General features: G+C 40.8%; 1 protein-coding gene and 1 long non-coding RNA gene across 5 annotated transcripts in view; one reads left to right on the top strand and one right to left on the bottom strand.

Moving 5' to 3' along the window:
- JDP2 (Jun dimerization protein 2) overlaps nt 1-11,887 on the bottom strand; it is an 88,266-nt gene extending 76,379 nt beyond the window's left edge. Inside the window, exons 1-2 of one of the 3 annotated variants that reach the window (XM_069092257.1) lie at nt 11,537-11,887; nt 11,300-11,391 (exon numbers count right to left, since the gene is read on the bottom strand). In XM_069092257.1, coding sequence (XP_068948358.1) covers nt 11,300-11,391; nt 11,537-11,541 — 97 coding nt within the window. In that variant the 5' untranslated portion in view covers nt 11,542-11,887. Of the gene's footprint in view, nt 1-10,548; nt 10,685-11,299; nt 11,396-11,536 lie in introns of those variants that run through there. The other 2 variants (XM_069092256.1, XM_069092258.1) reach the window with 2 other exon arrangements.
- LOC138164436 (uncharacterized) lies at nt 8,624-23,981 on the top strand. 2 transcript variants are annotated; one of them, XR_011169063.1, is made up of 5 exons: nt 8,624-10,371; nt 11,032-11,133; nt 11,950-12,310; nt 14,185-14,327; nt 16,284-23,981. It is a non-coding gene; the product is annotated as an uncharacterized lncRNA (long non-coding RNA). The 2 variants fall into 2 exon arrangements; XR_011169062.1 differs by having other exon boundaries at nt 11,029-11,133.
- The last annotated feature ends 1,455 nt before the right edge of the window (nt 23,982-25,436 follow it).

Genomic DNA, 25,436 nt, shown 5'->3' with positions numbered 1-25,436 from the left:
TACTGTATATAAAGCAAGAGGCAGGTCTTCCAGACTCCAGAGCACAGAGAGGTGGCCTTGAAGACAAGACACCCTGATTTCAGATCTAGCCTCTGACATGTCCTAGCCATGTGACTCTGGCCAATTTACTCTGCTTGGGATGAGGGACATGAGGGACATAACCCTTATCCTCCAGGAGGATTTTACTCAGGAAGACACATATACGTGCTAGAGGAGATCCTCTGAAGGAAAGATGTTTGGGACAGGTTTCCTGCGTGTGACTTCACCACAGCTTTGAAGAACTGGTAGAATGCTAGAGAGGAGTGATGAGAGCTTCCTACAGAGAAAGGGATGGTCTGTCCAAAGGCAACGGCCCCCCAAACTGCTAGTACCTTCCCTCTGAGATTACCTTCTACTTTCATTGTATATATCTTGTGTGTTCTTATTTATTTGTATGTTTTCTCCTCCATGAGATTGTGAGGAGACTCCTTGGGACTGTGTTTTTGTCTTTCTTTGTTTCCTTAGCACTTAATACAGTGCCTGGTACAGGAGTGGGAAATCATTGGCCTCAAGGTCACATGTGGCTCTCTATGTCCTCGAGTGTAGCCCTTTGACTAAATACAAACTTCTCAAAAATCATAATGGGCACATGGTAGATAGTGCTTAAACCACCGATGTAGGGTAGTGGTGAGAGACAAAGCTGGAAAAGGTAAACTGGAATTTGGTTGTAATAACTAACATTTATAAAGAATGTCTGGAAAACATTTCCTATGCATTATTGCATTTGATGGTGGAAGGCCTTGAATGCAAGGCCAAGGAGGAGGCCTTCTTTGTGTAGACAATAGGAAACCCTGTGAGATTATCAGGAGTGGACCTGAAATGTCCAAAACAACATCTAAAAAAGATGAATCTGGTCTAGATTCATAAACTCTCATAGACTGGAGAGCAAGAACAAACACATATAAAATGAAAAAGGGAGAGGTGGTGCAAGAGTCTTTGTTCCAACTGATTAGAATCTACATCTCCTCACTTGCTTGACCTTTTCTGCTAACAGGTTCAAGCACTGTCCTTCCCAGAGACTCTCTATAGTAAGTAAGATAAATAACAACTAGCTTTTTCACAGCATTTTAAGATTTGTAATGTCTTTTACAAATATTATCTCATCAGATCCTCAAAACAACCTAGAGAGAAAGGTTCTATTATGACTCCTATTTTACAAAAAAGAAAATGGAGGCAGGCAGTGGTTAAGTGGTTTACCCACTGTCACATAGCTAACAAGCACCTGAGGCAGGATTTGAACTCAGATCTTCCAGACTCCAGGTCCAGCACCCTGCCCACTGCACCACAAAGATGCCTTTATATTCAGGTCTAATGGGGTAATTTCAGAAATTAGCCATTAGGTAGGAGAGACCATCAGGCCTTTCTAGTGCTCCAGAAACAACACCAAATGTGTGGTTATCTATTTCATTAGCTCCAACTCAGCTACAGTAATGATTCCATTAAAGGGAAACTATTAGCATTCCCTAGAAGTCCCCCTAATGCAGTGTGCTATAATCTGAGGAGGTAAATTGAATTAGAAATGATCTCTAACACCCTCTCACATCTGATTATTAAACTGTGCTAATGACCATTCTAAAGCTTAGACTGGACAGGAGTCTTAATTTCTCTGAGGGGGATTTAATTCACCTCACTGTCAGGCATCTGGGACTCTCCTTTGAAAATAAGACCCATAAAAGTGACTGATGGAACCCACAGGAATAATAAAGAAATCCATAAGAAGAAGCAATACTAAGCCAAGACATCTTTACAAAAAAAGGAATGAATAAAGGAAATATAGCAACATGGAAAGTCCCTTCTCCACGTGGAGAAAAAGGCAGCTTGTCATAATAGAAAGAACACTGGCCTTAGACTCTGGAGACAATCTCTGAATCTCATCTCTGACATTTAGTTGCAGGGCCTGGGGAAATTATTTCACTTTTCAGCCTCAGTTTCCTCATCTGTAAAATCAGGGTATTTCCTACCTCATAGGGCTGTTGTTTTGCAAAGCTCAAGACGATACATAAGACCTAGAACAGGAAGGAAACTTAAAGACACATGATTATTTGGGAGCTTGAAGGAAGTGAGAAGCTAAAAGGGAGCTAACTGGCTATGCTGGTCCAAAAGGAGATCAGATATGAAGGTAGAAGATTCTCTTGTGCCCAGGGCCCTGACTTGATTCAAGGCACTCATTACCAAAGTGGTAGATATAGGGAGAGAAACATCCACCAGTTGTAAAGCCTAGCTCCGTGCAGTATCGGGCACAAAGTAGGTGCAGAATAAAAGTGTGTGGATTGAGTTAGGATTTACAGTGAAATCTCTCTCTGATACTCATGGTAATCAGGCAGAACTTGGTGGAAAATGGAATTGTAGAAAGGGGTAATGACTTCAAAACAGAGAAAAAGACTAGAACTCAAAATCATTTTGACAAGTTGAGATGCCAGCTCACCATATATCAGATGTCATCTGGGAGAAGAGGCAGAAAGGGAAATAGGAGTCATTAAGAAACCCCAAACTAAAACTATCCACAGGAGAGTTATTCAATACTATCACCCCTAATGCAAAATATATATAGAGAGAGAGAGAGAATCTTAACAATATCACAGAGTTGGGGAGCAAAGATCACCTAATCTGGTGTTCTTAACCTAGATGGAAGAAAATTACGTCCTTATTTTCACTAAATTTCACTGAAATTCGACATTTCCTTCCATTTTGGATGTAGACAACAAAACATTTTTTTGGACTAGATCTGTGATTTCATTTAGTATGGTAAGGAAAGTCCTCTCAATGATCAGCATGTGCTAGGCAACTGAGGGAATTGATTGCCCACTGAGAAATTAATTGATTTGTCACAGCCAGCATGCATCGAAAGCAGGACCCAAACCCAGCTCCCCCTGATTCTGAGGACAGTTCTCTGTCCACCAGTGTACCCTGCCTCTCAGTAGAAAGGGAAGGAGCTGCTAAAAGGAGCTCCATCCTAGAGAGATCTTAAGAACAAGTGTTACAAGGGGGCTCCCAGCAGAGTTCCAAGGACCATCTTTTAGGAGATTGAATCCAGACACTGTTTCTGTTATGGGAAGGATTCTGCCTGCAGCTTCGGTTTATTTTCACACAGATGGTGGGAAAGACATTAAAAAGTGATTCAGAAACTTAATGAATTCTCAGCTACTGTATAAACCCCTGGGTAGGCAGCCACCCCCTCAGGGAAATATTCAAGTGTATTCCTTTCCCCTCTAGACCTCTTCCTGTTCCCTAAGCATCTTCTCTCAATGAAGCCCCTCAATCTGGAACCCTACACAAAGGCTTTCTTTCCCTTTGGGAACCAACAGTCCCTCTGGTTTCCTTCTCCCCAAGGGAGCCCCTTACTGCTTAGATACAAACCACAAAATACTTAACACATTCCATTCCTAAAAGAAAACCACAACAGCTGACATTCACCATGCAAGAGACATCTTACATTTCTCTAGAGTTGAGGAGCAGAAGGTGGAGGAACTAGGCCAGAAGACCTTCTTAATTTGACAGGAATTTGATTTGTTTTTAAGGAATAATTGGTTAGAGATATAAAGCTGGAAGACAAATCTGGGTTGCTTTTAAAAAAAAAAATTCAAAGGAATTTAGGGCTCTAGTGAAAAGAAAAAAAGGAAAAAAACAAAATAATTATGAGTTTCCACACCCACTCTGACCAATATAAGGAACTAACAAGGCTAGATCACAAGAAGTAGTCATATTGAGCTAGGTTTCAGGAGATCCCTTCCAGCTCTAAAATTCTATGTCCTAGAGGTGTGGCATACTACATATACTGTAAGACAGTTAGTTCATAACTGATGAATTGGTTGGTTTTGCTGAACTGTTTTTTTTTCTCTTACAGTTTTTTTCTCTATTTAGTTACAATTCGTAGCTTGCTGGGAAGGGAGGATATGTTTGGAAATAAAAGTAATGCAAAAGCAAAAGAAATCCAGAAATTAAAAGGAGAAAAATATATTTGCTAAATAATTTAGTAAACAAAATAAAACTCTGTCTAGTGTCCCAAATGACTGAGAACCAAAAAGTATGGAGGCATGTTCTTCTATTAGGTCAAAAAAAGGAAGAGAATGAGAATAAACATTTCCATCAGCGGCTTGGATATGGAAATGAGTTGGAAACTACCTGTAGCGCACTCATTAAGTACTTGTTGGACTGAATTGAAATAGTAAATCTACTCCTTAAACTAGAAATTGCTGTAAAATTGAGAATAACAGTCTAGAAAAGACTAGAATTCAAAATCCCTTTGACAAAGGGAAAATACATCCTCATCCAAGAAGGAAGAATAACCCAGCCAGGGTCAAATGAGCCAGAAAGAGACATGGAATTTATGATAGACCTCAAACCAAAACTAACCCCAGGTTTAAGATCTTGACAATATCACAGATTTGGAGGGGAAGTCAGGTATTTTTAACCTGGGGTCCATTGAACCAAGGAAACATATCATTCTTTTCACTAACCTTTCACTGAAATTTCACATTTCCTTCAATTTTGAATGCAGGCAAGATAAAGTGATTCTGAGAAGAGGTCCTTAGATTTTCAGCCTGGGATCTTGTCTTTAAAAAGCATTTGTAGAAACTGAGGGTGATCCACAGAAGATTCACAACCACAAACAACAAAAAAACAATGAAAGGGGAGGAAAATGGACTTTATTAGGAAAGGTTAAAAACAGGTGGCTCTTTTAGTCTGAAAATGAGGAGACTGGGGTGATTTAACTCACTTCAAGAAAGGTTCAAGAAAGGGCAGCTAAGTGGCACAGTGAATAAAACACCAGTCGTAGAGTCAGAAGGACCTGAGTTCAAATCTGCCCTCAGACACCTATAGCTGTGTGACTCTGGGCAAGTCACTTAACCCAATTGCTTAAAAAAAAAAAAGTTGTTACCAAATGGAAAGTGACCAGATGTTCTTCATCTTTAATGATGGAAGACAAGAGGGAAAATAAACTTATGATGCTGTAACACAAACAAAGGATACACATAAGGAAGAATGTTCTGATTTAGATGGTTATAAACCCAATATGAGGTTCCCAAGGAAAGCTACTGAGTTATTTTTCCTGGGGATTTCTGAGAAACAGGCTTGACAGTTGTTTTGTTTTGTTTTTTTAAACACTGGTGGAAAGTGCTGCAAAATAATTGTGTCACTTTGAACAAGTAATTCAATTTCTCTGGGCCTCAGTATTCTCACATGTACAATGAAGGGGTTGGCTGAGGTGGTCTACAGTTTTAACGTTCCATGACTTTGGGACCCTAAATTGACTCTATGGTCATGTAACAAAAGGAAAAGTTTCTTAACAATTGGCAGTGAGGGGAGAATGTCAAAAAATTGAACAGATTGTACTAGGAGATCCTGTCACTAGAGGTCTTCAGGCTGATGACCATTTGTCAGGAATGTTGTAAAGGGGTTCCTGCTTAGGGTTAAACTCTATGATTCGAGGATGGTTTAGTTTACAAATATGTCCTCGAGGATCAGGGTCATTCTGGAATTAAGGACATCCCAGGTATTGTGGATGATCTTGGGCTAACGTCCAGAGGAATAAGGAATCTGGGTAAAATCTGGAGTTAAAATCCAGAGAAAATTCCAAGGTCAGATTTTAAGAATGGCTAGCCAATGGTATTTTCTTTCCTAACCAAAGATCTGTATCGTCCTCAGTCCCAATGGTCTTCTTCATCACTGTTACATGAGGAATACAATTCAGTCTCAATTTTCTCTGAAGGTTCCTTTTAGTCCTGAAATTTGGTTCCCAAGCAGGTGGGACTGACAAATGCCCCCTCTGGGGAATTCTCTCTCACATTAAAAATATAAGGACTGGCAGGATAGAACTCCTTTAACAGTCATGCAATGATACTATTAGCTACCCAATTGAAAGTGTGAATAACGAAGACCAAATGGCCCCAAGTAAACTTTTTATGACAGTTCACAGTACCTTTGGTAGAATCCCCCAAATCATTCCCGATCACCAAATTGGTTTCACATTTCAACTGAAATGAGGTATCATCAGCACAGAACTGCCTTCCATTATTCTGATTAGTTTTTAATCCTTCCAATTGCAGGCATAAAGACAGCACCTTCAGTCTTTCCATCCAGGTAACGATCCATAGCACTAGTCCCAGAAATGGGGGAAAGGACTAGTCGGGTCAGCATGCCTCCTGGGTCATACAGCTTTGTCCAGGGAGCTATGTTTTCCTAGAATTGCCCCACCCATAATGTAAGAATTGGGAATGCTGACCCAATATACAGAAAAAAGCAATAGTTTCCTTGTAGGGCTACTCATGAAAGCAAACTGTAACTGGGCAAATGTAGACATCTCTGCTCATTTGAAGATTTAGTGGGGTGAAGGCTGGTGACAGAGGGTGACAGATGGCACTGAACCTACAATTTCATTAATACATGAACTCCCAGAAAGGGAACTCCAAACAAAAGTACCTGAGCAACACTCAGCAACATTAATAACAATAATTAGCATTTCTATAGCTGTTTAAAGTTCGCAGAGCACCATACTTTCAAGATCTCTTTGATTCTCCCGACAAACCTGGGAGAGAGATCTATCACCATCTCAATTTTACAGATGAGGAAACGGGAACCTAAGAGAAGTTAAGTGACCTGCACAGGACCACATAGCCAGGATGTATCTAAGGCAGGATTTGAACTTAGGTCTTCCTAATTCCAAGTCCAGTGCTATACATCCTAGCTGTCTCTAACTCATAGACTTAGAGTTGTCTAGAGGCTCTGAAGGGTTATTTGCTCAGGGTTACATAGCCAGTATATAGCAGAGGCAGGTCTCCAATCCAAGTGTCCTTTTATAACTGTGATGCCACGTAATGCCATTGAGTGAACCTGGGTTCTTGAAGATTATGCTACCAGGAACTAAATATGATCTCAGAAACAACTTGGTGCCTGCTATCCAAGAACCAATTTAACTACTTATGGAATGGTTTAACACTAGAAAGTTGGCCACCAGATGATAAATATTTTGGTCACGATAACTCATAAGGACTATCTCTTAAAGACACAGAGAGATCACTCATAGCATCATAGATTTAGACCTAGAAGGGGCATCTATTCCCACTACTTCATTTGCTATGTGAGGAATCTGAGGGCCCAGGAGTTGAATTTATTTGCCCAAAGTTATGTAAGTGGTAAGTGGCAGGGGCAAAATTTGAACCCAGATCTTCTGATTCTACATCTTTTTACTGCATGAGTGCTACCTTGATCTGGGCTGGTAGAAGGAATAGCTGCAATAATTAATTCACAGATCTTCAAAGTCCACTGGGCAGGAACGAAAAGCTAGGAAGCACCTGCCACTGATTTAATCCTGCTGTCTTTTCTAACTACCCCAATCCTAACCACTGTTAGCCAACACAGCACCTTTCATGCAAGAGATGCTCAAAAAATATTTGTTGAACTTAGCATCAAAAGACAGTAGTAAGACACGCACACAAAATACAATGGAACATGCAGTCAGCCAATGATTTGCAATATTTTAAATGCCATTGAGAGCAAAAAGTCCATCAACCAAAGGCTAACTGGAATCCCATAGGCAACAGTGGAAGAACACTGGAGAAAATCTCCCAAGTACGGGGGCTCTAGCAAAGGCCTCCCATAGCCAGAAATGTTCATGAGAGCATGGAGAAACCCAAGCTGAAAATTCCTTGCCTGGGTTGTTGAGAGTTTGTATCTGACTGAGCTCTAAGAGGCCAAACCACACGCACTCAAACACACATGCACACACAGACACACACATATACACACACACATACACAGAGCTTGGCAGTGGTTGCATTCCAGGACTGGTAATACAAGCCACAGAACTGACTGCCAAGACAAGCAACAGAATGAGCCAGGCCCAGTTTCATTGGACACCATATAGTGCATATGGCCCTGGAACCAGCGAAGTGTTCTCACCCTCCTCAAAGGCATAGGAGACCCTCTGTTTCCAAACACACCTCCACAGGGCCTTAATTAAAGGAAAATGGAAAAATAATGTGCCTGTTGCCCTCTCTCTACATACATATGTATACACACAAGCATCCGTGCATATGTATGTGCCCACACACACAGTATTTCTCTGACTCTCTCCCTTTCTCCCTTCTCTTCTCCCTTCCCCCCCGCTTCATTTTCAAACATATTTCACTACCATGGAAAAAAAGAAAACTGTAGAAAATGAAAGCAGAAAGCTGAAAAAGGATGAAAGAATGTAACTTGCCCTCAGCTCTAGCTATGATTGCTCAAATGAACTTAGCAGACCAACTGCTCAGGGCTCTTCCATTCCAGGGCTGAGTTGGAAAGGGAGACCTGGGCATGAAGAATATCCCCCATTGCAATACCAAGTGCCCCACCACACTACAAGGCCAGGAGACTTTGGGTCTTCCAATCCTGGGTACAACTTTGCAGACTAAAAAAATAGGTGCACTTATATCCTATAAATAAATGGAAGAGGTGGGAGGCCAGGGGAGGAGGGGGGTCAAATTTCATCAAAAGTAAGGGAAACGTGGGGAGGGAAAGGGACCCCTAGCGGGCAGAAGTCATTATCATAAAGGTTAAAGCATAAGGCAAAGGTTAAGGTTAGGAGCCTAAACCCATACCCAGTGGGCTTTGCCACCCCTTCGGCCAGAGGAGTCACTTATCAACACATCACCCTAAGGGTTACTTCATTAAGATTTGAGAGAAAATTAGGAAGGGATCTCCAAACATTTATGACCTCTAGAAGTACCTTATCCCTTCAGGTCAGACAAGGTTCCAACAGTCTAGGAAGATCCAGCAAATGCCTGGGGTTCTGGAGCAGTGTCATGGCAGAAAGAAAACAGAAGTAATGGGAGCTAACCACCTCCTACCCCCAACCCTCGATGACTGGACAGAACCCTATCTTACCTCTCTTGGGGTAATGAGATTCTAGCTTGTTTTTTTAAGGGTCTCCATTTATCCCCATGTTACTCAACAACAGGGATTCTTAGATGCATTTAAAATCAATACCATATGCACCTGGTTCCAGGTTTAAGTCTACCCCAAAAATCTGCAAAGGAAGATTTATCTTTTAGCCAGATTTGTTAGAAAAATGTAAGCAATGAAACATGTTTCCTAAAGCTTCAGGGAAATAGAGGAGGCAAGAGGTTGTGTGGAGAGTTTCACTAGGGCCTCTGTAATGACAAGGTCTCCACTTCATATTCTGTTGCCCAGCCCTTTGTGTTGATGATGACCTAAAAACAGTTTTCAATAAGATTCCACCAAAATTTATTTAAACTTTGGCACATACTATCTATAACAGTCTTACAATACCATTCATGATGAGATTCCCCCATCCAAACAAGATGATTACACTTATTCTAAAGAACATTGAAAAAAATCAGTTGGCACTACCCAACATCACGGGTATATCCTGGGCACATGTAGCACACAAAGAGGACAGATCTGCCATCAGTGTTAACAACGTTAACCCTGAAAGGAACTAAGTGGAGAGAGTGACTCCTTGCCACCCCATCATCACCTTCTCCAACTCCTTCCCTACTGAAGAAACTAACTTCCCACCCATCTAAATGTTCCATCCTCTAAGTAAAGGTAAGGTCTTCTAACTTGTATTGTCCTTCCCTTCATCCCCATCACCATATCAACATGCCACTGACATTTAGGGGTCCAGGTGTATTATGGACTGGTTCACAAGCCCTCCCACCTCCAATGGATCAGAAGAGTCCTCAGCACTGGGCCAGACCAGGCAGCCAGGGGAGGAAAGGGCAGTTTCTGCTCAGGTCCTTATGTAACCCAAAGTGGGGGAGGGTGGAGTTGGGATGGCCACAGCCCACAGCCCCTCTTCCAGGCCAAAATGGGGGCACAGACCATACAAACAGCCTGGAATCCCCTGCTGCCCTCTTCCCGCTGGATCTTAACCCAAGACGCCTTTCCCATGGAATTCTTCCCACCTCCATCCCTGGAGGTGCGGGCTCCAATTCCCTAAGGCTTCCTCTCCAAGAAAGTGGGCAGGGGGAAGGCCTCAGATCATTTGCAATCTTCCTCGACCCTAGTTCTCCCAACCCCACGGTAACTGTCCCATCGGTTTCGGGCGGTTTTCTCTTCACCCACCCCGCCTTCCCCCGCCTCCCCGAGCACAGGAACTCCCCACAAGTGGACTAAAGAGAAAGAGCTGGGCGGGGAGGCTGAGAGCGACCAGAGGAGAGAGGGACCCGGCAGCCCAGCCTAAAGGAGCAGTCCTGGGGAGGCGGCATCAGGGAAGTCCAGGGGCCGCTGTGCCGGGAGCTACGCCGAGGGGAGCTGGGTCCCCGGGCCACTTCTCCTCCAGAGAGACTTCAGAGGCTTTCAGCACCTTGCCTGGGGGACCGGTCCCAGGTGTTCAAGGAGCTCCACTCAGGGAGGGGTCTCGGGGTGCGCAGGGAGAGGCTCAGGAGGAAGAGGGTGCTGCGCTCGGGGAGGTGGAGGGCGTCCCAGGTGCCCACGTCTGCAGGGGGGCTTCCCACGGGGAGGGGGGAGGGGAGAGTCCACGCAGCGCGAGCCCCTCGTACCCACCGTGCAGAGGGAGGAAGCGGAGGCGGCGCCCCCCGCGCAGGGCTGCAGGGGCAGGCGGAGGACGGCCGCACGCCGAACCCCGCTACCGCCCGGCTCCAGAGCTCCGTTCCCGTGCCCAGGCCCGTCCTGTCCCGGGAGCCGCCGCGGCGCCTGGCCAGCAGCCGTTGCCTCCCCCGCCGCCTCTGCAGCCGCCTTGGCTGCGGCCACAACGCCCCCGTCGCTGCGCTGCCCCAGGGCGTCCCTCCCGCAGGCTGTGGCGGGCGGCAAGACGGGTTGCATCAGCCCCGGTTATATAGCGGCCCCTAGGCGGCGGGGAGGGGTCAGGAATGCGGAACCGGCCAAGCTGCCAGCTCCAGACGTCAGAGGGGAACCGAGAGGAAGGGAAGGAGGGGACAGGGGAGGGAAGGGGGGGTGTGGATCCGGCGCCACACACCCACTGACCTTCACCTCCCCCTATCTTCCAACCCTAACCTCCGAAAGAAGGCATCAATCCATCGCTACAGCCTGACCTGCATCCTTTCAGCTCCCTCTTTCCTACCCCACGTTTGAAGAGAACCGAAGAAGGGAGGAGGAAAGAAGGGTTATGTAAGACATCCGCGCCCCCCCCCCCAAACCGGGCCACACTCACACAGCACACAATCACCTCCACCCCCTCCCCTTCTCATGTGCTCCAGCTACCTCCCCCACCCCCAATTGGCCCCTTTGGAGAGAGAAAAGATGAAGGTTTTAGAAAGCTAAAGCCCATTTATACATAGCCTGTATTTGATTATCTTCTTCATGCCTTCCCGGCTCCTCGCGAATCCCGAGTGTGTGAAAGACAGATCAGCTGCAGGTAGGTGGTCGCTGAAAGAGGCAATTGGTATATAACAAGTTCTGGAACCAAGGGCTGTGAACCCATCACATGCTCCCCGCCCACCCTTTCTATTAACTTTTTTAACATCATGGGATCACAGATTGAGAGCTGCGAGAGTCGTCTTGTCCAACCCACCTCATTTTACAGGTGATGGAAAGGTCCAGAGAGTTTAAGTCACTTGCCCAACGTCACACTGTCGAAAGCCGAAATTTGAACGTAGGTCCCCTGGGTCCCAAATCCACCACTCTTTCCCCAGTGTCTCCTCTTCTTAACTTGCAGAGTTGGGGTGGGCCCCCAATCAACATCCTTGATAGCAGTTGAAAGGGCTGCATTCTCATTTACAATTCAAATAACTGAAGAGGAAGTGCCATCCAAAGGATTCCCTGTGGCAGCACACAATTACATCTTTGGGCTTCTTTTCCATCCACCCAACTCCTAACTAACCTCCATCCACTCAAAATGACTTAAATGATCAAACAACACTCATCAGCCCCATTCTACTTTTATTCCATCCTTATTCTCCCATATCACAACTTTTATTCCTTCAGCAGAAAACTGGCTGATAACTATGGTATGCAGAGGAGAGACAAAAAGAAACCCTCAACAGGAAGAAATGAGAAACAAAATCCAGCAGTTAGCATCAGCGCCTCCAAAACTCCTTTGACTTCCAACCAATCCCCTACCTTTCTGTGTCAGAGGGAGAGAGAGAGAAGGATTGCTGTTTATACACTGGGACCTTCATCCTCCTTCTCTGTGTGATGTCAGGTCAACGAAAGAAAGGAAGTGAAAGGAAAAGCTCATTGCTTCTTTGTTGGCAAACTCAAAAAAAAAAAATCAAATTGAGCAAGACTTGGGACAGATGGAAGTGAGTTAACAGAGAGCAGCTTCTTCAAGGAGAGTGTGGTAAAGGTAACATTTTTGTCTTCATGCTTGTGTTTTCTTCTTACATACCTGTCTCCAGGAAAATTTGTCAGATGAGAAGTTTAATAATATCCTTCCTGACCACCATCTTGAGACTTTTCTCATCAAACTTAGGATCATAGCATCATATATTTACGAGTTGTAAGGGATTTTTGAGGTCATCTTGTCCAATCTCATTTTACAAATAAGGAAACTGAGACTCAGACAAGTTAAGTGACTCAGTCAAAGTCTCATAGGTCATAAATAGCAAAATCGGGATTTGAATTCTGCCCCTCTGATTCCAAGTCTAGTGTTATTTCCACTGAACCAAACTAAACAGGCAAAAGAAAACATGATCAAAAACTACTGAAAGAGGGGCGGCCAGGTAGCACAGCGAGTAAGAGCACCAGCTCCAGTGTTGAGAAGACCTGGAGATTGAATCCCAGGCTCAGACACTTAGCACCCACCCAGAAACACCTGGCCATGTAACCTTGAGCAAGTTACTTAACCCCAATTGCTTAGGGGCGGCCAGGTGGCTCAGCAAGTAAGAGCACTGGCTCCAGTGTCTGGATGACCTGGATCAAATCCGGGCTCAGATACTCAGCACCACACCCAGAAATAACTGGCCATGTAACCTTGAGCAAGTTACTTAACCCCTGATTGCTTAAAAAAAAAAAAAACTACTGAAAGACTCTGGAGAATGAGAAATAATTTGATAGTCTAGTATAGGAGCAAGGACTCAGCACTAGAAAAGCTAACTATACCTTTACTACAGTGGAAAGATCAAAGCTACAGACAGTGAAAGTGCATTATGATGGTTTCCTTAGGGGCCCAAGGTCTGGACATTTATATGGAAGGAACACATTGAGCAGGCACAATGATATTTTATGGGCTCTAAGCTGGAGCTCTGAAAATACCAAACCAGTCTAAGTACAGGGATTTATAACTATCCTTGGTTAAAGCCAAGGTCCTCTCCAGAGTCTGCCTCAAAATCTTCCATAAGCCCTTTGAGAATTGTTACTGCTTTCTTATTTCTCTTTTCCCCACAAAGTAAATGTAATACAGGGATAACAGGAGGGAGAGACAACAGCAAAGTGTTGCCAACCACCTCATTTCTGCCCAAATTGTTCTACTTTTACATGGGTTACTAGGCTTATTGGCTTTTAAAGTCTACTGAGCATGGATGGGTCTACATCTGTACCTACAATGGAAAAGTAGACTGAAAAGTTAATAGATTTCCCCCATTCGTCCTCTGATGTGAAAAAAAGGAAGTAAGGAAGAAGACAGAGATTAACCCGAGTTACCAATCAACTACCACTTTTGTGGCACATGCTATATTCATTCTACCAGGTCCTTTAGAGTTACAATAGATGAAGACTTGGTCCTTTCCTTCAAGAAGCTTACAGTCTAGTGAGAGAGATAAGGGTAGGGGATATGAATAAAGAAAATAACATGTAATTTATATTAAATTAAGTGCTAAACAATGTGGTACAGAACATGACTTAGGAGTTTGACCGGATGTTTCCACAACATAAATTTACTAGATAATGGCTGTTTCCTCCTTTATTTCATCTGTGTAGAATGTATAGACAGCTGGTCTCTAGAATTAAAATTAGCAATTCTGTTTAGGGAGGTAGAAGCCAGTTGCAATAACCTAGGAAATAAAGGTCAGGACAAAACAGGGCCTTACCTTCATCAAAGAGTGAAAGATAGCGCAGAGCCCAGCCATGGCACAATATCCCAAACAATGAGGATATCTCCAGTTATCTCAAAAAAGTACAAAGTTCTCAAAACAAAATTAATTTTGCTTTGCGCAAAATAGAGACATCACTTCTGGTTAAGGTGATGTGAGAGGTTCTAAAAGAGTCCTTCTCTCCCTTCAGTACTTGACTGAAGATCTCAACAGAGTACATCTTAAATAACAATCAAGAAAACCAAAGAGCAACAGGAGTAAAAACCTTCATCCAGCTAGGATTACACAAAAAGGCAACAAGAAGCCTGAAGGAATTGGAGAAAGATCCACCAGGTAAACAAGCACAAGTGAACAGGCCAGAATTCGGTCAGCATTCTAACCAGGGATACTACAGGGAGCTAGAAGCCCTGATTGCTTTGATGGGAAAATTCCAAGGATGTTTAGATACCTGTAGAGCTCAAGCTGAGGACACTCCAAAAATTCCTGAAGACCACAATGCTATAAGCAAGGAAATTCCAGGCGTCAGCCCCAAGGGGAATTAACACTCCCAGATCTATGAGAGTAGACATACCAGGGGAAGTAGAAGCCAGTGGTAAGAGCCAGGAGATTGAAGTCAGAACCAAACAGAGCCTTACTACCCAAGAATACAGGATAGTGTAGAGCCTGGCTATGGCACAGTATCCCAAAGCAGGAACTGGGCTGGAGATGAGAAGAAAACAAGCACAGTGAAGCAAGAGTAGAGTTCAAAAGATGCCCAAGAACTAAATTCAAAAGATGAGAGCAACTCCACAACAAATACAAACAGAATTTTGGGTGGGGGGTGGGAGAATGTCTTGGTCATAAGGACTCCAAGAGTAAATGGAAAAAATTAAGCAAGAGTTAAAATAAAATGAAGTGATAAATGAAATAAGAGTTCTGGAAGAAAGAATAGGAAGGAGAATAAGTAGTTTAAAAAAGAAAGTATTAGCCAAATATCAGGCTCTGAAAATGAAGATGGAGCAAAAATAAATCAGTGGTTCCAAGAGACAAGAAATATTAAGACAGAATCAAAAGACTGAAAAAAAAGAAAATATATAGAATAAATAATTTAAGATTCATTAGAGTACTTAAAAACTGTGATGGGGGGAAAACCCTGTATACCATATGTTGAGAAATCATAAATGAAAACTGACCAGATCTGTTAGAAATAGAGGGAAATGTAAAAATGGAAAGAATCCACTTATCACCTCCTAAAAGAAATCTCAAGTTAAAAACTTCAAGGAATATCATAACCAAAATCCAGAGCTTCCAGGTTAAAGGAAATATACTGGGAGCATCCAAAAAGAAAGTGTTAAAGTATCAAGAAACTATAGTTGGGGTTATACAAGACTTGGCAGCAACAACTATAAATGTGAGAATATCTTGGAATATGATATTCTAAGAGGTAAAAAAAAGGCTTACAGCCAATAATATCTGACCCTGCATGAGTGAGTGTAATTTTACAGGAATGGGGATGGGAAATGTATCTTTAATGACATAGAGAGCTGTCAAGCATTCCTGATGAAAAGACCAGAGCTAAGTAGAAACTTTTCAATGGAAACATGAGAGCCAAAAGAAAACCAGAAACATTAATATATTTGAGCAACTTGGGGAGGATGCTAAATGATGATGAATTGTTTATATTCTAATAGGGGAGTATTTCAGAATTTAAATGTCTTCAGGTGTCATACAAAGAATTAATAAGAAAAAAAAGGGAGGTGAGCTGCATATAGTTTTGTTCCATTCTGCTGGTTTTAAGGGAGGAGAGAAAAGGGAGATAAAAAGAAATATGCTATGCACAAAATGAGGAAGGGGAAAGAACTTTGTATTTCTCAAATAATTGGAGTACAGGAGAGGAAATATACAAGAACATGCAGTGAAGAGTATGAGGGTGGAAAGTGAGCATCATATGAATCTCATTCTTATATGAGCTAGAACAAAGGAGGTTTGAATATATATGCATACATAAAGGATTTGGGATAAAGTATATATTAAACAATATAAGTCAGTAATGGGGGAAGGAAAGAGAAAGATTGAACATGGAGGGTAGAGTTAAGCAGGTAAGAGGGACAATCAAAACAAATTTCAAGTTTGGAGTGTAGATTGCAAAAGGGAGATTAAAATTAAAGGGAAAAAAGGAAATATAAGAAGTTTTGACCATGAGGTTGAGGAGAAGAGAAGAGGGGAAGTAGAGTGGAAGCAGACCACTTCAATTACAGATTACCAATGCTGATTAGTTTCCTTCTTTTTACCTTATTCTTCATTGTAAAGGAAGATACTCTCTCACCTCTCTTTCATAATAAAGAGAAGAAAAGAAGGGAAAAAGCATAAAAGGATATGTTAGAAGGAAATGCAACTAGCACTCATAACTATGAATGTGAACAGCATGAATTTGCCCATAAAATGGAAGAGAATAACAGACTGTATTAGACAAAAGCTCCCCTGTCTGGTGGCAGAGTCCTACTGTGGCAAAAAGCCCAGGGGTCAAGTGACTGAGGGGTGTAAGGGTTATGGGATTTAAAGATCTTTCATGCCCCATTGGACTTGCTGACATAGCAGGAAGGGGTGGAGCAAGAGGAAGCGGAAGCCAAGCTAGAGTTCCTGCAGTGGCTAGCAGTGGTGGCGACAGCGGAAGCAGCAGCAGAGGCAGCGGCAGTGGAAGCGCAAACCCCTTTTTGAGTCAGCCAGAATTTCTGCTAAGGAGTCCTGCTGAGGACTGCCAGGGGCCGGAGCTGCTGGGAGCATGCTTCCTGGATGCTGGTGGTTGCTGTGAGTGGGGAGAGGAGGACCTTTGCCTGAGGTAGCCTGTTCTGTTTTAAAGGCTTGATAATGTGGGTACTTTCTACTTTATCTACCTATGCCAATTTCATAACTACTCTGATGGCTTTGACTTTCTGGTTTTGGGACTCATTCTTTTGGTATTTTAATAAATGTTCCAGCTTTATCGCCCATATAGAAAGCCTGATATATTTTGTGATTGATAACTACATCAGCATATCTATAATTGCCATAGGCATTGTGAATATTGCATTGCTGATATAGGGGCAACATGACCAGGCAAAGGAAACAAAGCAGACAGAAGATTCCAACATTAGACTTCTATTTTGGAGACAAAAAGGAGCAAAGCATGGAACAGGAGGAAAACAGTGAAGTCAGAACTCCTGCACCAAAAGCTTCAAAGGAAAATACGAGCTGGTTACAGGCCATAGAGGACCTTAAGAAGCAGATAAGAGAAGTGGAGGAAAAATTGGGAAGAGATATGAGAACGATGCAAGAAAATCACGAAATGAGAGTCAACAGCCTGACTGAGGAAAATCAAAACCTAAAAAATAGACTAACTCAAATGGCAAAAGAGGCTCAAAAAGGCAATGAGGAGAAGAATGCCTTATAAAGCTGAATTTTCCAGATGGAAAACGAATCTCAAAAGTTCAATGAGGAGAATCATTGCTTCAGAATTAGACTAGAGCAAATGGAAGGTAATGACTTTATGAGAAATCAAGATGCTGTTGAAAAGAACAAAACAAATGAAAGAATAGAAGGCAATGTGAAATATCTCATGGGAAAAACCACTGACCTGGAAAATAGATCCAGGAGAGATAATTTAAAAATTATTGAACTACCTGAAAGCCATGTCCAAAGTAAGAACCTAGAAATCATCCTCCAGGAAGTTCTCAAAGAAAGCTGCCCTGATGTTTTAGAACCAGAGGGCAAAATAGAGGTTGAAAGAATCCACCAATCGGGGCAGCCAGGTAGCACAGCAAGTAAGAGCACCGGCTCCAGTGTCAGGATGAGCTGGGATCAAATCTGGGCTCAGATACTTCGCACCACACCCAGAAATAATTGGCTGTGTAACCTTGAGCAAGTTACTTAACGCCGATTGCTTAAAAAAAAAAAAAAAGAATCCACCTCCTGAAAAAGATACCAAAAAAGAAAACGCCTAGGAATATTATAGTCAGGTTCCAGAATTCCCAGACCAAGGAGAGAATATTTCAAGCAGCCAGGAAGAAACAATTTGAATATTGTGGAAACACACACACACACACACACACACACACATATCCTGGGATAACCCAGGATCTGGCAGCTTCTACACTGAGGGATCCAAGGGCTTGGAATATGATATTCCGGAGGTCAAAGGAGCTGGGATTAAAACCAAAAGTCACCTACCCAGCAAAACTGATATCATGTTTCCGGGGAAAATATGGTCATTCAGTGGAATAGAGGACTTTCAAGCATTCTTGCTGAAAAAACCAGAGCTGAGTAGAAAATTTGACATTCAGATACAAGAAGCAAGAGAAGCATGAGAAGGAAGAGGGTGGACTCTTCAAACTATAGGGCAGTGACCTTGACTTTGCTTCCTGGTGAAGTTCTGGAAGGTATATTGACAATACATAGAATCCTAGAATCTTAGATTTGGAGCTGCTTTTTTAGAGAGCTGACTTGAGAGCATTTACACAGGAAAGTGGTGATTATTGAAATCCACCAGGGCTTCAAGACTTTCATTGACTTGCCATTCTAATCTAAACAAGGTTGCCAGAGACAGGGCATCACAATGGATGGAGAGCTGGGCTAGAAGCCAGCAAGACCTGTGTTCAAGTCGTGTCTCTGAAACATACTGACTGGTACACATTAGACAAGTCACTTAAACTTCAGATCTTTGTGCAGCTCCCTAAGATAAGGATTCTTAACCTTATGTCTGTGAACTTATTTTTTTAAATCAATAACTCTATATAATTGGTTTCCTTTGTAATCCTGTGTTTCATTTGATGAATTTTAAACATTTTTCTGAGAAAGGGTCCATGGCACAAAAAAAGATAAAGAATCCATACTCTTGGGGAGGCTAGGTGGTGCTAGAGCACTGGCCCTGGAGTCAGGAGGACTTGAGTTCAAATTCAGCCTCAGACACTTAACACTTACCAGCTGTGTGACCTTGGGCAAGTGACTTAACCCCAATTGCCTACCCCTCCAAAAAGCAACAAAAAAAAAAAATAGAATCCATACTCTTAACAATATAAGTTCCAGAGAAGGTACCAATCTGCATTGATAGAGGGAATGTATTCACCTGGGAGTTCCTTATAGTAACTAAATCACAGGAGCAATGTTTATCTCTTACTATGTTGCTGGATCAAGGGAATTCAGTTAAAAATAATAAACCTGCATTTCAGTAAAAAAAAAAAAAGAAGAAAGAACAAGTTCCTTAATTAAATATGAAACTTAAAAACAATAGAAAATCAACACAATAATGCCTACTAAACAAAAAATATAAATTATGACAATCAAAGATAGTTTGATAAAATTGAAAACAAATTGAATTAACAAATAAAACCAGTAGATGTTTTTTAATGAAATAGATAATGATTAGATAACATGACAAAAGGATAAGAAATCAATAATTGTCAACATAAAAAAATTTAAAAGAGAATTTACAATAAATTAAGATAATTCAAAATAATTAAAATAAAAGAAATTATTAGACACTATTTTGCCTGATTGTATTTCAACAAATGAAATATATCAATACTAATAACAATTTAAAACATTCTAATTAACAGAACAAGGAATAAAGAATTTGAATAACTTAATCTTAGAAAAAAGATACTGAACAAAAATGAACTCCACCCCCCAAATCTCAGTCCATTGTATTTATAAGTGAATTCCTTTAAACAAATTTAAAAGCTTATTCAAGTAATATCACATATGATGCTTACAAAATTAGGAAAATAAGAGATCATATGAAATTCCTTCTATAAAACAAATATGATCCTGATGCCTAAGTCAAGGAAGGAGAAAGCAGAAAGAGAAAACTATGGACCAATATCCCCAATGATTATCAAATCAAAAATAGTGAATAAAATATTAGCGAAGAAACTACAATATATACTAAAAGATTATACACTATGACCAGGTAAGATATTTCTGAGGAATGCTAATTGTTCAATATTAAGAAAACTATAAAAATAATAGACTATATAAATATAAAAAAATACAAATCACATGAATATATTAACAGATGCAGGAAATGCTTTTTGACAAAATGTAACACCCCTTTTAATAAATGAACCTTTTCCTAATATGGAAAGTAATGTCTTTCTAAAGCCAAGAACCAGCATTGTCTGTAATGAAGAAACTCTAGAGGTATTTCCAATAAGAACAGGCTTAAAATAAGGGTATCTATTGCTACCATCATTGTTTGATGTCATTCTAGAAATGCTAGCAATTTCTAGCCAAGAAAATAGAAATAGAAATTGAGAATAAATACAGATAAAAAAGAAACAAAATTGCTATTTTTGTATATGATATGATGGTGAATTTAGATAACCCTAGAGAATCATTTTAAAATTATTTGAAATGATTAATAACTTCAGCAAAGTACTTTAATATAAAATTAACCCACAGAAGTCATTAGCCTTTCTGTATATTGCCAATAAAACTCAAATGATGAGAGACTCCAATCATTTCACAGAGAGTGGAAATGAAGTCCTATTTCATGGGACCACATTTTAGCATTGGTAGAGAAGGGTCAAGGCCTTCCAACATTGTTTTTCACCTCACAGGTCAAGAACCGTGAACAGAATACAGACGAATACATTAAGGACAAAGAGATGTAGCTGAGGCTGACTTAAGCCTTTTCAAAAATATCCTCAGTTCTTGCTATGTAGAAAGTTGAAAAGAATACCCTAACCACATGGTTAACTGAACATAGCCAGTTTCCTTGTACCCTCTACAATTTCTCCAAAGCACTTCCATTCTACAGCATCACAATTCTCATGGAAGCAGGTTTCCTAACATTTCTACACAGCGAAATACCACCAGAGCCACTCTATGCATATGCCATACCACCATTACAAATGCAATGAGAAGTTGTGACTCCAGAACACTAATGATGATTCCTACTTCCCAAGTCTTGATAGAAAGGTGAGGTACTAGAAATGTGAAATGAGACATACATATTGAGACATAGCATATATATGTATATTTGTTTTTATTTGACTAAAGTGTCTTGGGCAGGGGCTGTAAGGAGACTTTAGAAGGGAATTGGGGGAGGTTAATGCCAGTGATGCCATAAAAGAAGAAAAAAAAAGAAACAAGTAACAAACCATTTTTTTAAATGAATAGAAGAAAACAGAAAGAAGTTCAGAGGGAGGCACAGAACATATCATATACTTTAAAAAAATCTATATGAAATAGAGATTCTTTGTTTCATTAAAAAAAAATATGAACATGTTCCATACTTAACTATTAGGGGTGTCAGGGGATGTCATACTGAAAAAAAATGAATAGCAATGGTGTGCTGAAAGTCCAAAAATATTAAGTACTTGGTGGTCTGAAAATTGTGATGAGTAGAGCTAGCATTAAGTACTCATGCCATCAAAAAGTCATCATTGCCTCTCCCAGTTTCTTGGAAGATGAAGGTGATGGGGGGGAGGGGTGCAAAAGAATCATTGTTATCAAACATTGTTGTCCTAAAGTATACTGTAACAGTTTAAAACCATTTAATAAATATTTAGGTAGTGCCTACTGTAAATTGCAAGGCATCTGGGGCAAAAAGGAGAAGCAACAAAATCTCTGACCTCAAGGAACTTAAAATCTGACAGTAGAAGGTGGAGGGGAGAACTTTCCTTCTTCACGGCTTCTCACTTTAGGACTCAGCACGCAAAAGACCGACATGAGTAGGCAGGGGTATGGGCATCTGGAGAATTGGGCAAGACTGTCCAATAATTTTTTTTCTTTTTACCCAAGTGGTTTACAATCCCAAGTGTTTTTTTTTCCCCTTCTAGATCTTATGTACTGAGAAGTTTGCCTATTTATTCAAATCCATAAATGCTATATAGTGTGTGTTGAAGAGTTATTTTATCGCTACATAAACCATGCAAATAAATAGTAAGGTCCCACAGGACCATGACCTGGAAAGAAATTAGATCAGGCTTATTATACATCAAGCTGAAAACAAGAAAAAAATAATGGAAACTGAAAATAAGGTTCATTACACCAGTATTTCTTTAGTGGACTGGTTAAAAAAATAAATTATGGCTGATGGGTTCTCTGAACCTATCTGCAAGGTTGAAATATATTAGAAAAAGAGTGAGGGGATAGGGAATTGGAATGTCCTCACCTTCAAGCAAAAGCCAATATGGTTTATGTAAAGCATTCATCCTTGGGAGCTTAATAATCAAAACAATCACTTACTATGATGTATTTATCATGTACAAAGGCATTGTGGGCATTGTGCTAAGTGCTGTGTGCATAGCTCTCACTCAAACTCATGGAAATGTGTACAATTCCTGGGAAAGCCTGGCAACTTCTCTCCATTTTCCCTAATATATAACAAGTCTTTGGAGGGGGAAGCAGAGAGTAAAATTTCTAGTAAAAAGGATAGAAAGGGAAATTCACATTGTCTGACTGGAATATAAGACTATGCTCTTTAGGACACCACTATTAAATTTCATGATTTTCCTCCACCCCCGTCCTTCTATTCCTTACCATTAAGGAGCTTTGGAAGCATACGAAAACTCCAAAAGACACTGTCTCTGTCCTCAAGAGGTACCCCCATGGAGGATCAACAAGATGTACGTTTTTGATAGAAATGGGAACATGAAGAAATGAGGGAAAAGTATGACAAGGTCACTTATCAGCACGTTATATTCAGTTGGTAAGATAGCCAAATTAAGATGTCTAGAAAGCAATAGGATTTTTGAGGACTGGAAGAAGAATAGATTAAGTGCCTTGAAGGTATAGATCTACAAACTGCCCACATATAGGTGGTATCTGGAGTAGCAACTAGGAATGTGGATGAGCTCTTTGAGCGTAGACACCTTATTTTAATCATCTTTGTATTCTCCATAATTCCCAGCCCTGTTCCTTGTAAACTCCGAAAATAAAGCAATGGATTTTTTAAATTACATCTTTGTATATCTAGGACCTAACACAATAACTGGCACATGGTTAGGTACCTGCTGATTCACTGATTGCTGAGTATGGTGAGTTTTTAGAGTGAATGAATCTGTCACAAACAGTAGAGTCAGGGCTGATCATTGGAGAATACTAATAGTTGTTAATGGATAAGCAGAGGCAGATAGAGAGAGAAAGGGTGGCCCAAAAGAAACAATAATCAGAAAAGCAAATGTTATCGATGTCACAAGAAAAACTAATAAAATATTAGGCAATAGCTTCAATGAATTAGAAATCTCAAGAAATTTGTGAATTGAGAAAAGACTACCAGATTTGGTGAGAAATGGTGACCTTAAGAAGGAATATTCAAGTCACAGGAGAAACCTGTTTCTTTAAAGTCAATTTCAGGAGGAAAATTTTATCTGAAAATTTAGGTTCTAATTTTTAGATTCTAAATTTAGGTCCTAAATGACAAGGATGCTGCCAACAAACCCCAATACAGAGACCACAAATCACCAAATATATAAGAACAATAGTTAGCATTTAGCACTTCAAGGTTTGCAAAGTACTTTACAAATATTATCTCATTTGGTCCTCAGAAAACCCCTGGGAAGTAAGTGCTATTGTCATCCTCATTTTACAGTTGAACAAACTGTGGCAAACAGATGTAAAGTGAATTGCCCAAGGTCACGCTGCTAATAAGCATCCGAGACTAGATTTGAACTCATGACTTCCTCACTCCAGTTCAAACAATCTATCCATTATGCTACCTAGTTGCCTATATAAGTATCCTCACATGCATCTTCCTCATCATCATGACCTTAAACAAGGACTGAGGAGAAAGGGATGGCATCTTTGATAAAAATGTTAATGATCTTGATAAAAATAAGCTTGAATTCCCAGTAAAAAAGGATTAAAAGCAAAAGCCACTTTGAAGGCAACAGAGCCAAAAAAAAAATGAGATTAAAATAACTTGATTAATAATAATCTTGACTATTATATTGATTAATCACCTTGATTTTATTGATTAATAATAATCTTTATTAGTAATAACCTTGATAAAATAATCTTGATTAATAATATATTTTTGTTTTATTGTGTATTGAACTTTAACTCTATCTTAATGTACTTAAATGTTAAAATGATATTTTGTACAACATCTTGCTGAGGTCTCACATGAAAATGACATTCCGCTGGATTTGGATGGAACATATAATACAGCCAAAAGTGCTGGATAATCCTAGTTCCTTTAGCCTTGCCTTATAAATCTTATTTTTCAGCTTCTTAGCTATCCTGGAGGCTGGCACTTGGACCAAACATCTCCTTGGGGTCCCTTCCATTTCTAGAATTCTATTGATTTAATGCTACAGGAAGATACTTGTAATGCAACCAATTGAGCTGCAAGCAAAAAGAAAAATGTATTCTTTTCCTCTCCTGTATTTGCTCTCCAACCTAACTAGACAGAGGAAAGTATGCCTCTGACACTAAGAATCTGAAGTAAATATATATGTTGCTTTTCTATGTAAACCTTCCATTCAAGGTAGGTTGATCCCTTAGCTGTAGCCTAAATATGTTGTATGCATTTCCACATCCTTGTGTCAGACACACACACACACACACACACACACACAGAGTCCATCCTCACTTAACATAACTCACTAGATGCTCAATGTCCTGATACCTTCATTAGGAAAGAATGGCTCTTTTTTTGACTTACAGAATTAATCAATCAGATGAGTAAACTTGCTGTGAACAATTTCCAGACACCTCTTTTGAATCAATCCAGTAAAAACATAAACCAGGAGAAAACAATCTAATTTATCTAGTTGGGAAAGAGTAAAATAACCCTAACAATTAGACAGAATCAGATGATGAAATGTGTTTGGATTTGTTGAAAGAGTTAGACATGCTTTGGACCCTATGACTATCAGAGAAGGAGACTTTAGCAGAGGCATTCCAGCACATGCTTTGAGAATCAAGGTTAGAGGAGCAAACCTCTTGCACCTATAATCAAAGGGAAGTAAAGGGAGTGGGGGGGTGAGCGGAAGGGAAGTGAGTCATATTCTCTCTCCTCCTATGGTCCTGATGTCACTAGAGAAACTTGACCAGTAACAAATTGCATCCAGCTGGGAGCCAAGAGAGACAAGCTAAACACTAGTTTGAAAGGCAGTCTGAAGGACTCTGAAGGACAGAACTGCAGCTTCAGGACTCTATAAAGGTCCCCACAGGAAGCTAGGTGGCACAGTTGGTAGAGTGCTGGGCCTGGAGTCAGGAAGACCTGATTTCAAATCTGACTTCAAACTCTTGATAGCTGTGTGACCCCGGGCAACTCGTTTAACTCTGTTTGCCTCAGTTTCCTCATCCATAAAATGAGCTGGAGAAGTAAATGATAAACCACTCTAGTATCTTTGCCAAGAAAACCCCAAATGGAACCACGAAGAGTTGGACACAACTGAACAATAATAAGTGTCTCGGTGCTGAGAGCTAACTAGAGAAGTATACCTATCAAAGGGAAGATTCATGAAGACTCCAGAA

The sequence above is a fragment of the Petaurus breviceps genome, unplaced genomic scaffold (genome assembly GCF_028583685.1).
Source record: "Petaurus breviceps papuanus isolate PSGF00001 unplaced genomic scaffold, PetGlider_PUasm1.0 189, whole genome shotgun sequence".
Taxonomy (NCBI): domain Eukaryota; kingdom Metazoa; phylum Chordata; class Mammalia; order Diprotodontia; family Petauridae; genus Petaurus; species Petaurus breviceps.
This window is presented reverse-complemented; position numbering and strand designations above follow the sequence as displayed.